This window comes from Eleutherodactylus coqui, chromosome 13, assembly GCF_035609145.1.
Source record: "Eleutherodactylus coqui strain aEleCoq1 chromosome 13, aEleCoq1.hap1, whole genome shotgun sequence".
NCBI classification, from domain to species: Eukaryota; Metazoa; Chordata; class Amphibia; order Anura; family Eleutherodactylidae; genus Eleutherodactylus; species Eleutherodactylus coqui.
The window spans coordinates 24303433-24317469 of record NC_089849.1 but is presented as its reverse complement, the minus strand read 5'-3'; the positions used below and the strand labels follow the sequence as shown (position 1 = coordinate 24317469).

Here is a 14037-nt window from a genome sequence, read left to right as displayed (position 1 = left end):
TCTATGCGGATTCTGTGGTAAAATAGAGCATGCCACAATTTTTATTCCGACCGCGGATTAGGCACTTCGGATGCGAGAGTGGAAAGAAAAAAAAATCGAAAAATCATGCCTTTTAATGCCTGCGGTTTACTGCCTAATCTGGAATTCAAATCCGGGCGTGTGAGAGGCCTTACTGCGGATTTTGATGCGCAATTGCAGGCAGGTTTTAAGCCACTTTCAATTGCGTATTAAAATCCGTAGGAAGCCCAAAGCCTTCGGTGCAGAATTTACCACGGCTTGCGGTGCGTCATCCGTCCCATGTGAAAGGTCCCAAAGGAGTTGTCTGAGTCAGACTCTATGGAGGGCAAACGATCAGAAGAGACTCATCGCCGTCAGCCCCCATTTACACGGGTAGATGTGCTGCCAGGAATGATCATGTTTTTCGACTGCAGAAAGGGTGCGATCACCCTACGAATGACTCCCAAAAAGCTTTAATTAAGGCCCAATGTCCACAGGGAGATTTGATGCGTGGAAAATCCGCAATTCACGCCGCGCATATGGGAGCATTGGCGCCCGCACCTGAATTAAAGCATGCACATTTTTTTGTGGATCTTTGGGTCCAGAAAACAAATAGCAGCATGTTCCATTTCAGTGCAGCTTCAGTGGAAGCGGTCCGACCCGCAGCCCCTCCGCAGTTGACAGTACAGCTGAGCTGTGAATTCCGAGGGAAAACGAGAGTTTGAAAAAAAAAAACTTGTACTGCGCATTTGTGCCAGACGGCACTTCAGCACACATCCGCAGTACAGAAAAAAGAAGTCCCGGACAGGTACGCAGGGTCGGATTCCCGCATGCTAAATCCAACCCGCCTGTGGACATGAGCCCTAAAAGTGATCAAAAACATGCATGTAACCCAAAATGGTACTAAAAAAAAAACTACAGAATGCATCGCAAAAAGTGAGGTCTCACACGGCCCAACTGATGAAAAATAATAAAGTTCTGGGTCTCAGAAGACGGCGAGGGAAAGCAATTTTGTTTAAAAAAAAAAACTCTAAGCTTTTTAAAACTGCTTACTTTTAAAAGTAGTAAACAAACTCTATAAATGAAGCATCGCTGTGATCGGACTGACCCACAAAGCGTTCATGTCATTTCTACAACACCGCGAATGCCGTAGAGACTAAACCCCCAAAAATGGCGTAACTGCATCTTTTTTTGTCATTTCACACCACTTAATTTTTCTAACATTTTTCAGTACATTCAATGGTACGTTAAATGGTGCCATGAGGAAATACAAACCGTCCTGCAGTAAACAAGCGCCGTACCGCTATGTTGACGGGAAAAAAAAAAAAAAGAGATGGCTCTTGTAAGGCTGGGATAAAAAAAACATTTAAATGAAAGTCTCTGGTCTTGAAGGCATTAAGCGCCCACACAACTGATGCCCTAAAGCCGCCCTTTTCCCCCATTATAACGGCCCCAGCAGTTGGACACAAGGCATTTCAGTTTATTGTTACATTTTGAGGTATATCTAATCTATATTAAAGGTGTTAAACCTCCCTGATACAGAGAAGTCACTGAGTCTTCCTCTCCTCTTATGACACTCATTGAAATTCTATCAGGCCATTCTCTTTAGTAATATCCATTTCTGCAGAGATCAGGACGATGGTCAAGTCGGCACCCATCGCCGTCTATGTAGATCCTTGGAAGCAAGAGGACTTGTAATCCCTTTGGAGTAAAGTCCCTTATTCTCGCGCCGCCCACTCTGTGGCGCTCGCTATTCTATGTTGTCGTAGACCCGCATGACATCTGGATGGTCTTTAATCAGTTCCAGCAGCTTGAAGACCGTTTCTTTGTCAGCATCTGACAATTGTACAGTGATGTTGGGCAAATACTCCGGCCCGGAAGAGATTGGCACTAATCCCAAGGAGGTCAGCTGACTGCGGACGTCTCGCAAGGAGGATAGATCACAGATATACTGCAAAAAAAGTATTTCAAGAAAATTAATATGTCACCGCATATCTGGGTTTCTGGCATTCTAAAAGGGGTCAAGTTTTTGACTGAAGGCCCATTTAAACAACGATAATCACTCAAAAGATGGCTGATAAGACAGACCCCACGCTACGCTCTGCCTGGGGACTGCTAAGAACAGCTGATTGCATTGTCTGAGCTGTTCTCAGCTGCCAGCCCCGCCGGCAGAACAAAAGGAATTTATTCAGAGAACAGCGGGCGGTCCTCTGAATAGATTCAGCTCCAGACAGCTCCCACAGTACTAATTGGTACTAATAGGCATTAGTACTAATTAGCACATTATGCAAAATCTTTGCTCAAAAGCCATCTTTTGAGCGATCATCTGTGTGTCTAAACGGGCCTTTAATACAGATTTAGAAAAAAAATAACTGCCTTCTTCCATGAACAGCACCACATCTGTCCGTGGGTTGTGTTTGGTATTACAGCCTGGCTCCATGGAAGTCAATGTGGCTCAGCTGCTGTTCCACAGACAACCCAGGTGTGGTGCTGTTTTTTTGGAAAAAAAAAAAAAAAAACAGCTGCATTTTTCTAATCCTGGACAACTTTGCTAAAGGGGTTTTCCATGGAAATACTATTGATGACCTGTCCTCAGGATAGCTCATCAATAGTTGATCGGCCAGGGTCCGCTGCTCGGGACCCTGACTGATCAGCTGTGCAGGCGCATGCTGTTAGCGAACAGAGGTCAGACTGGAAGGCTCTGGGCCGACCTCAGTGTAGTGGCTGACACTTGTAACTGCAAATTTTGGTGCAGATTTTCCATTGCCACAATGTGTGAATGGAACCTTAGATGTATTGCCTAACTTTTAAAAATGGAGGTAGGGGGTGGAGTAGGGTGCTCAAAATACAATGTATATGTGTAGAATAATGTGATAGTATAATACCAATTATATGTTTTTTTGCCTTGATATTTTATGCACATAGTGGGAAAAGTTTTTTTCATTTTAATATTTACATTTTCCTTGATACTTTGAAAAAAACCTTTATTAAAAAAACTTTTCTCTTTCTTTTTGTCCGTATAGGGGCTTCAACTTATGATCACCTGATCATTCCTACAGTATAATGCAATACTTCTGTGATACATTTACTGTATTATAATAGTAAGATAAGCCTTTTATCACCATTTTGATAAAATAATCAGGTATTCAGATAGAACAAACACTTTACTAAAATTCATAGGAAAGGAAATGTTCAACAAATTCTGCATTGAATTAATTCTAAGATATTCATAATATTTATATTTTATCAGATGTAGTCGGTACATTTCTACTGACTCTGACTCCAACTCCACAGCCCTATTCCTGACGATCAACTATTGATGACCTATTCTGATGATAGGTAATAATCAATAGTAAAAGCCCAGAATACCCCTTTAATAGGTTGAAATACATAGCAGCCCTCAGAGTCTTCACAAGACACCAGGCTGCCATGTGAACCCATTGGCCCTTGCAATCACATCACAGGAGGTCTGTAGGCCCCCCTCCGGCCAGCTAAACATCTGCGATTGGAGTCACCTCCGATTGCAATCATCTGTCAGAAATAGCAGACAGCTACTGGAATGACACAGACTCAGCGCCGGTATCCCCCCAACCCACTCTGTGTGACATAAGATATACGATTACGTTGTAAGTCGTCATGAGCTTAAAGGGGTTGTCCCGCGGCAGCAAGTGGGTCTATACACTTCTGTATGGCCATAATAATGCACTTTGTAATGTACATTGTGCATTAATTATGAGCCATACAGAAGTTATAAAAAGTTTTATACTTATCTGCTCCGTTGCTGGTGTCCTCGTCTCCATGGTGCCGACTAATTTTCGGCCTCCGATGGCCAAATTAGCCGCGCTTGCGCAGTCCGGGTCTTCTTCTGTTCTTCAATGGGGCCGCTCATGCAGAATGCCGGCTCCGTGTAGCTCCGCCCCGTCACGTGCCGATTCCAGCCAATCAGGAGGCTGGAATCGGCAATGGACCGCACAGAAGGGAGCAGACCCCGGCGGCCATCTTCAGCAGGTGAGTATGAAGACGCTGGACCGCCGGGATTCAGGTAAGCACTCTCCGGTTTGTTTTTTTAACCCCTGCATCGGGGTTGTCTCGCGCCGAACGGGGGGGGGGGGGGGGGGGGGGTTAAAAAAAAAAAAAAAAAAAACGTTTCGGCGCGGGACAACCCCTTTAAGGTTGTACGATCCAGCACGGCTTTCCATTTCTAAAACCCCTATGGGACAATCTCCTGATAGTCCATCATTTGTGTTGCTCCACCTGATTTGCATACTTTTACTTTTTCTCTCTGCAGCTTCCATTATTCCTTGCGCTTCAATATGTTCAGTAAACCCCAAAACTCATCCTTTGCGTTCCTTAAATAGGACACCTTGTCAACCCACCTTGTACACATCCTTCTCCTCCTCCTCGTCCTGCGTCTCCTGCACGTCCTCAGCTCCGGCCTGTATCGCCAAGTCAACAGCTTGCTCCATTCGCAAGGGTTTGCCATCCTGATCTTGGGGTTGGACGATCACTACCCCCTTTTTGGCAAAACTATGCAGCGCATCGGTGTGAGTTCCTCTGAAAACCATAAAGAGAAGAGGAGACATTGTTGCTTTAATGTGAAAACTCATAAACTAATCCTGACAGCCATAAGATAGAGTAAGATGGACCCGCCCAGCCATGTAAAAAGCCATTAAAGGTCCAAATTGTAACATCTTGGTACAACCCCTTCCCCGGACACTAAAATAACAAATAGTGATATAGTCACCTCTCCCCGCTACAGCACTGCTGCTCGCTCCCCCCCCCCCTCCGACTCCAGCATCGGTGCTCGGCCCCCAGCTCCAATCTAAGCAATCGATCGCTGAACTCTTATTGGCTAGAGCCCCTGTGACATCCTGTAAACCATGATGAGACTGCAGCTATAAACAGAGACCGGTGGGGGAGATCGAGCCCCGATGCAGAAAGAGTTTCAGTTTTTATATAAACCAATTTTGGGTGGATATAGAGTATTGAATATCTTTTGTAAATTTCTTTGCTGGAGTAAAAAAAAAAAAAAAGACATTTTCACCATATTTTATGGCATTTATTTTTACGACGTTTACCATATGTTATAAACACTTGGTTAACTTTAGGTCTCGTGACCACAGGAGGTTTTTCACCACATATTGCGCGTTCAATGCATGGCCGTGTAATACTCTGTCAATGGAGTCAATGAACTTTCACTGATCCAGTCGCATGAGTGTGTAAACACTGCGTGTAGATACATGCGAGAAATACATCGCAGCATGCTCTATTTCTCAGCATACCACGCAGTGTGAGCCCTAGCCTTTATGGGCAGCATATGCCACGCTGTTCATGCCCAATACATTGCGTATTGGCAGCGATTCATACACAACGCTGCTCTGTTTAATAGCGGGGGATTTAAAAAAAAAGACAGTCCCGCTGCAAATGACCGCGTGCATGAGATACACGATCATGCGCAGTGCACTCGCTGCCTATCCGGCACAGCGTTTTACCGATATGCCCATGGACATGAGCCCTTATTCTGCGAGTCACTACGATTACATCACTAAACGAATATCGATTTTGTTATGTTTTACTACTTTTGCACAATATTGAGTTTTATTTTTGTGTTTCACCACATTCCAAAACTAGAGCAGATTTATTTTTCCATTGTCAGAGCTGTATGAAGCTTCTTTTTTGCAGGACAGCTTGTAGTTGCTATGGGAACCATGTTGAGGTAGATATGACTTTTTGATTACTTTTTATTCTTGTTTTGGAAGAGAGAGAGATAAACAGAAAACAGGCGTTTGTGTATTTTTTTTCTTATGGAATTTCCTGTATTGATAAACAATGTAATATTTTATGGTACGGGCTCTTATGCTATGGCAATACCAATTATGTGTCCTTCTTTTTTCATTATTGAAGGAATTGTGCAAGGGGAAAAAAAGTTTACTTTTTTTTTTTTAGAACATTTAGATGACTGACCGCAGCATCTGCAGAGTTAAAAGGCATAGAGGAGTGATTAGATGAGCAGGTGCTTATGTTTACTCCTTTCTAGAAAAAAAGACCCACATATGTGACAATAAGAGAGGAAATATGCTCTCCGATTGATAGGTGGAGTTGGTGATAACATAAGCAAAAGTTTCAGTTACCCCTTGCCTGGGACAGAAAGGAGAATCACATCTGTTGTGTGCTGCCTTCTCCCAGCCTCTACCTCTTCTGCTCTATACATAGACTGAAGTGACATCAATAAATTCAGTATTGGAACTCTCACTTCAGATGGTCGTAGCTCAGTCTTTTTGGTGCTATAGTCAAGCTTTTGGTCGGCCTCAATTTTAAAGCCAAAAACGGTGGATTTAAAAAGAGACAAAAAGCATGAACAGAGCCGGGGCCATCAAGTTAGGGTGTATGTGTGGGATACAAGTTTTTTAAGTTTATCTACATACTCTAATAAGCATTCTTGCAAAGAGATTTCGCAAAGAATCCACTGAAGAAACCAGAGGCTGCTGTGTGTTCCTCAGCAGAGAGGACCCTGGCTTACAAAGCCTGTTAAAAGGTCTGACATTAACTTGCCTTCCAATAGGTGGCGCTGCAGAGGCATTGTCCCATCTTCCTATTTGCATAAATTTCCCATGGCCTTATAAGTCTCCTCACACCTCCTAGGTGCTCTCCTTAAGGAGAAACCATACCCTCCCTGACTCATTGGTTCAGCACATGGATGGTCTGCATTGTAATTCACTTACTCTAATTCAGTTGTTTCCATGCGGAATCCACAGCAATAAAGACCACACTGTCAATTTTAAAACCCACAATGTGTTCCTTATTCCACACGGAATTCTGTGTGCTGCATGTAACTAAGATATACAACACACTTCGCTTGCATTAGCTACAGCATTTCAGCAGATTCTGTGAGGGTGCCAGGTTTCCCCACAGCTGATCGCTGGAGGGTCACAGCGGGGGATACTTTCTGATCCGCTTATTGAGTAGTGGACAGAGACAATCCCTTTAAACACCGATGATGATAATAATTGGCGCTGGTCAGATTACGTACCCATTCTTTTTCAGTATCATCTGGAGTTCTGTAAAAGAGCGTTGGGTCTTATCAGTCAGGATCTCAATAATGAGGTAGCATCCTCCGGGCCCTCTAGCTTCATATAAGGCATAAGATGTGGGTTTAGATTTATCCTGGAGGTTAAAGTAGACCATTAAAAATGTGCGGATGGTTAAAGGGGTTTTCCCACTGAAGACATTTAACCCCTATCCTGTGACCCCCAAATCCCCCAAGTGAATGGAGTGGCGGTGTCTATGCTTACTGACCACTCCATTGACTTCTGTGGGACAGGTGGAGATTAATGCTCAGCAATCCCCCTCCGTTCCATAGAAGTGGTGGTTGAACAAGCGCACTGCCACCCTGTTCACATGGGGCATTAGAGTGAGCCAGTCTTGGGATCGATGGGGAACCTCAAAGCTCAGACCCCAAGGTATCAGACATTTGTCATAGGAGAGGAAAGTCTTTAAAGCTGCGGGTGATTTATAAAAAATTGCTGCGAATGTGTTAGAGCACTCAAGCACAAAGCCATTCATAAATAAAGACGAGGAGGACCGTGGGAGCTGCAGCGCTTGATCCCTGGGGGAACAAGTAAGCGAATATAGCTGCTATTGTTGTTTTACCATATTTGCAACAATTTTTTAAAAAAATTGTCCGTACCCAGACCTTCCGCTTTATGGGAAAACCCTTAGTGCCTTAGGCCTCGTTCACACTGGCGTATGCAATAACAGTCCGTAAAAAATGCACCGCTGTTACTGTGCGTGTTACATGCATTATTGCTGCAGAGGTGCATTTTTTAAGTCCATGTTGAATCTGTTTTTCACACTTGCAAGAGATAAAAACTCGCAAGACGGTCCAAGTGATGTCAGGGTGGTTTCACATCTGCGCTTGGGTTCCACTCTGCTTACTCCATTCCGGAGCAGAAAAACGAAAACCCGGTGGCCAAATGGCTCCGTCTCAGGATGGAACTGAACAGCGCCAAACGGAGCCCACTGACTATAACGGGGTCCGTTCAGTTTCCGGTCAGCTGCTCGGATTTTAGATGGATGAAAAAGCACTGCATGGCGCGCTTTTTCTTCTGGTATTTTGAGCCGGATGTGGGGTGGGACCTCCTGAGCTTCCAAGCAGATGTAAAAGAAGCCTCAGTCTTGTCATAACCCACAGAAAACCGGGTGCACGAAAAAAAAAATGAAGTGAACATCGATGCTAATGCGTTTGCTGCATTTTTTTTAAACACACCCATAGGCTTTAACCCTTTGCAATCCAATTTTGGATTCAGAGTTTCCTAGGCGGCTTTCTCTTTCTGCCATTATGCAATGGCACCATCTGCTGGCTAGAGCAGTATGTGACATGCTGGAGAGGCCCCCGATAATAGAGCAGCCAGTAATCTACAGTAAGAATACCCTGCCGGACTTTTTCCGACATCGGAGCTGTACAGCCTTCAATCAGAATGTCTTTAGATGTCAGACAGTGGATTGGAAAGGGTTAATAGGTAAACTTGGTCTGTGATTAATTTTTCACAGGGGGGGGGCAGTTAAAGTCTAACTAGAAAATTCAGCCCTATTCACAGGAAAGACTTATGCTAAAATAATAATCTTTATTAGAATAATTTAAAAAGAGACAGTAGACTCAGGGCACAACACAAAACAAAGAGTTGGGAAGGATGTTGCAGCCACTCAAGGGTGGTCAAGCCACCAGGTGGCAGCGCCTCCAACCAACCTAGGACAAGACGTCGTTAGCTACAAAAATACTCTTGTTAGAGAGATATACTTATTGGAACTAGAACTATGGATCGTGTCACTGTATGGGAATGATAAATCCTCAACCAGAGGATAAGATGATCATACACTTTGTTCAGATGTTTCAGTCAGACCGAAACTGATGATAGTGTCACGGTCACGTCTCCATATGTAGCTAACGCAACAAAATACTTAGTAAGGACTTGCGTGTCTTAGTGCAAGAACTACAAAATTTTCTCACTAGGTACACTATTCTTAGGTTTATTGCATCACACTTTTGGTCTCGGGTTATTGCATCGTACTATAATCTCGACGCGTTTCACCACTTCGTAAATGTGGATCATCAGGAGTGATAGTGCTAAATAAGTCGTATAATTTGCAAAGGTGAATCACTGTGCTCAAGGTGAAGAGTCAAGTGATGTACCGTATATACCGGCGTATAAGACGACTTTTGAACCCCGAAAAATCTGCTCTGCAGTCGGGGGTCGTCTTATACGCTGGTAATACAAAAAAAAAAAAGTGTAAAAAAAAAAAATTTTATTACTCACCTCCCCCGGCGTCCTGTCGCGCTCCAGCAGGATGTCGCTCGCTCCGGCAGGCTGTCGCTCGCTCCTCGTCCCCGCCGCAGCATAGCTTTCTGAATGTGGGGCTTGAAATCCCCGCTTCCAGAAAGCTAATACACACGCCGGCAGCCATGACAGCATTGAATGGCTGTGATTGGCTAAAGCACACGTGGCTTCAGCCAATCACACTATTCAATGACATCATTGAATGGCTGTGATTGGCTGAAGGCGCACGTGTTAGCAATCACACCCATTCAATGATGTCATTGAATAGTGTGATTGGCTGAAGCCACGTGTGCTTTAGCCAATCACAGCCATTCAATGATGTCATGGCTGCCGGCGTGTGTATTAGCTTTCTGGAAGCGGGGATTTCAAGCCCCGCATTCAGAAAGCTATGCTGCGGCGGGGACGAGGAGCGAGCGACAGCCTGCCGGAGCGAGCGACATCCTGCCGGAGCGCGACAGGACGCCGGGGGAGGTGAGTAATAACATTTTTTTTTTTTTCTCCACTGAATACCGGCGTATAAGGTGACAGTTGGGGGGTCGTCTTATACGCCCCGTCGCCTTATACGCCGGTATATACGGTATATCAAAGTTGTGAGTCTTAGATGCAATATATGCTCATGCTAATGCCTATGAACAAAAGTTGCAAAGATAAATCACTGTGCTCAAGGTGAAGAGCCAAGTGATGTATATCAAAGTTGTGAGTCCTAGATGCAATATATGCTCATGCTAGTGCCTATGAACAAAAGGTAAGACGGCCTCTAGAAAAAGATGCAACAAGCCAAAGTCTCCTTTTGGGGGAAACCGATCCAGTATATAAGCTGAGACCAATCTGATTATCTCACTCTCACAGACTTAAGCATTCCATTTATGCAATTGTCAAAAAATAGCTTGGAAGTCTGGGAGTCAATCCTAACACTCGTTGGCTAGCACCGAAGGCTATATACGCCTAGAGTCAATCCTCCTAAAGTGCCAAACTGCCCAGTTAGAATAACAAAGAGAGGTCCCATCGCCTTGATGGTAGGCAAGGGAGGTCCCATCCAAGGCGATGGGACCTCTCTTTGTTATTTTGACATACTAAAGCCTGCTATTATGCTTAGGGAAACGATCTATGCTGTATACCTCGCTATTCTAGACCTTTTGACTGGGGTGATTGGGCCTTTAAAGAGACCAGCTTTTACCTACAGATTCTAACTGGGCAGTTTGGCACTTTAGGAGGATTGACTCTAGGCGTATATAGCCTTCGGTGCTAGCCAACAAGTGTTAGGATTGACTCCCAGACTTCCAAGCTATTTTTTGACAATTGCATAAATGGAATGCTTAAGTCTGTGAGAGTGAGATAATCAGATTGGTCTCAGCTTATATACTGGATCGGTTTCCCCCAAAAGGAGACTTTGGCTTGTTGCATCTTTTTCTAGAGGCCGTCTTACCTTTTGTTCATAGGCACTAGCATGAGCATATATTGCATCTAGGACTCACAACTTTGATATACATCACTTGGCTCTTCACCTTCAGCACAGTGATTTATCTTTGCAAATTATACGACTTATTTAGCACTATCACTCCTGATGATCCACATTTACGAAGTGGTGAAACGCGTCGAGATTATAGTACGATGCAATAACCCGAGACCAAAAGTGTGATGCAATAAACCTAAGAATAGTGTACCTAGTGAGAAAATTCTGTAGTTCTTGCACTAAGACACGCAAGTCCTTACTAAGTATTTTGTTGCGTTAGCTACATATGGAGACGTGACTGTGACACTATCATCAGTTTCGGTCTGACTGAAATATCTGAACAAAGTGTATGATCATCTTATCCTCTGGTTGAGGATTTATCATTCCCATACAGTGACACGATCCATAGTTCTAGTTCCAATAAGTCTATCTCTCTAACAAGAGTATTTTTGTAGCTAACGACGTCTTGTCCTAGGTTGGTCGGAGGCGCTGCCACCTGGTGGCTTGACCACCCTTGAGTGGCTGCAACATCCTTCCCAAGTCTTTGTTTTGTGTTGTGCCCTGAGTCTACTGTCTCTTTTTAAATTATTCTAATAAAGATTATTTTAGCATTGGTCTGTGATTAAGGACCAAAATAGGACATGCTGCGAGACTTCGGTCCGCAAAAAAACCCAAAAAAAGCCTGCCTGAATACACTAATTAACTCAATGGGTCCGTGTGCAGTCCGGGTTAAGGCAGTAAAAAATACCGACTGAATACAGACATGAAGTACACATGTGTGGATGGGCCCTCCATGTAACATGATTCTAATCCTATTGCAAATTCTACTTAAAGGGGCACTGCCAAGGTTAGAGGTTATCTCCACGTCACAGGATAGTGGATAACTATCTGATTGGTGGGGGCTTGATCAGTGGGACCCCCAGCGATCACGAGAACAGAAGTTGCCGCATGAATAGGGTTGCACTCGAGTGTGTGCGGGGCTGCACCATTCATCTCATTGGGACTATTGGAGACAGCCAAGCACTTGAACTTGACTTTCTCTGACATGAACATACTAAAGCAGCAGCACACATGAGTTACACCACCACCCCATTCAAGAGGTGACCTCTATCCCCAGGACCGGTGGGGCCCCAGTGGTGAAACCCCCACCACTCACAGTGCTCGAACCCCCACCAATCAGATCGTCATCCTTGCTACAACCCCTTAAAAATGAACCCCTTCAGTTATTACTCCTACTCAGACCTCTTCTAGACCGGGAAGGGGGGGTTAGCTTTTTGTTCCTGGCTCGCTTTACTTACTGCTCCTTTAATAGCAGCTTCAATGGAAGTTTTCGGCATGTTCCTCTGCCGGCCCTGCTCAACCAGTTGGTACAAGTATGGATTGAAGTCGGGGTTCGGTCCTCCTTCTGTAAGAAACGGTGAAATGAAAGGATCATGTAGTGTCCATCTCTAACAGTCCCGGATTAAGAACCCTCATCCACCATACCTCTCACTGCCGCTTTGATCATCATGGTGAGCTTGGCGAACACTCGGGACCGCGCCGCATCCTTCGGTCCCTTTATGTGCCTCACTTTGGACCATTTATTATGTCCCGCTGAGGCTACGGCAGATGTATGAAGAACCGCCACCTCCTGAGGGCGCAGAGCAGGAGCACGGGATCCAGCCAATGCTTCCCGACATCCAGACAGGGACCTCCAGAGACGGGAAGACAGGCAGAACCTGCCCAACGCTAGAGACATGGTGCCGCCGCTACTGCCAGCTCACCCTGCGGGCACGGAGGAGAAGGAAGTCATATTCTGTACCAATCCCCCTAAAGTGGCCACGTTATCGCTCACATGAATTGTACAAGAAAAGTCATAGAACATTCCATCTTGGCGAGTATTCCGCGCGCTTACACGCCAAGATAGTACACGGCGCTTGGCGGCACGCCACTACGCTCGCATGAGCCCAATCTGAATGTAGCGTTTTCTTATTTCTGCTGCAGCAGCGTGTTATCAATAGAGGTAGTTGGGAGGCCGCGGGCCCCCTGGAGCCACAGACCCTGGGCAGCCGCCCCTATCACCCCTATTATAATTCGATATTGCCTCAGAGGGACATGCCTCCTGCTGTGTGGGACTGCGGGACAGCGTATCAAATTTGGAACTGTCCTGCAGAATCTGGGATGATTGGGAGATCCGCCATTGAGGCCCCCCATGACTGGGGGTGCAGTTCAGAGACATGACCGAAAGGCGGTGACCCCCTCACCCCAGAAACGTTAAACACAGAAGAGACCTCGCTCTAGCGCCACCTTTCCCCCTTCTGAGTGACGCCAAAGTGCAGGGATCCGAATGTATCACCCAGGCACTATGACTCTGGTTGCTAAGCAACAGCCTATTTTCAGGTGGCTGCCCAGTAAACAGAGGGTCAAATAACAATTCATTAGAACGGCGCCCCCCACCGGCAGCTCTCTTCCCCCCTCACTCTTATCTGTCAGGGCATGCTGGGATATGTAGTTTCACAAGTTCTGCCCACCACTGTGCGACGGAGTCTAATGATTGTCCTGGAGTTTAGAAGTCATGACGTACTCTGCCCCTGTGTGCAGCAGCTCCACGACCCTCAGACATGCCGTAAAGTGACACTGTACATAGTAACACTGGTAACCATGGAGACCGCATGTAATGTATAGTGCACCCCATATACACCACTGACCTCCCGGCTCACATCTTCCTCTGTCTGCTCTCCTCTTGCTGAAAACAGTCGGTGTGCAGGACACACAGGGGGAATGTGCAGCCGGTGCACCGGTCCTCCCGGAAACAAGATCCATGTCATTTAGTTCCGTACTTGCAGTGCAGTTTACTAGATGCCTATTTGTTGCTTCTTCTACCATGTCTGACACCCCATAATGACTGCAACAGTCAGAGTGCCCCCACAATGAGTGATACCTGGACACCCCATAATGATAGCAACAGTCAGAGTGCCCCCCACAATGAGTGATACCTGGACACCCCATAATGGTAGCAACAGTCAGAGTGCCCCCACAATGAGTGATACCTGGACACCCCATAATGACAGCAACAGTCAGAGTGCCCCCACAATGAGTGATACGTGGACACCCCATAATGATAGCAACAGTCAGAGTGCCCCCACAATGAGTGATACCTGGACACCCCATAATGATAGCAACAGTCAGAGTGCCCCCACAATGAGTGATACCTGGACACCCCATAATGATAGCAACAGTCAGAGTGCCCCCACAATGAGTGATACCTGGACA

At 45.5% G+C, this 14037-nt stretch overlaps 1 protein-coding gene across 3 annotated transcripts; it reads right to left on the bottom strand.

Annotated features, from left to right (window-relative positions):
* Positions 1 to 1173: 1173 nt before the first annotated feature.
* TACO1 (translational activator of cytochrome c oxidase I) lies at positions 1174 to 13562 on the bottom strand. 3 transcript variants are annotated; one of them, XM_066586691.1, is made up of 6 exons: positions 13473 to 13562; positions 12271 to 12549; positions 12084 to 12190; positions 7028 to 7161; positions 4374 to 4551; positions 1174 to 1948 (listed from the first exon to the last, which is right to left on the bottom strand). In XM_066586691.1, exons 2-6 carry the CDS (start codon positions 12521 to 12523, stop codon positions 1748 to 1750), a joined length of 873 nt encoding a protein of 290 aa, XP_066442788.1. In that variant the 5' UTR covers positions 12524 to 12549; positions 13473 to 13562; the 3' UTR covers positions 1174 to 1747. The 3 variants fall into 3 exon arrangements, with proteins under 3 accessions (XP_066442788.1, XP_066442790.1, XP_066442789.1); XM_066586693.1 differs by lacking the exon at positions 13473 to 13562 and adding an exon at positions 13296 to 13443; XM_066586692.1 differs by lacking the exon at positions 13473 to 13562 and having other exon boundaries at positions 12271 to 12707.
* Between the last annotated feature and the right edge of the window lie 475 nt (positions 13563 to 14037).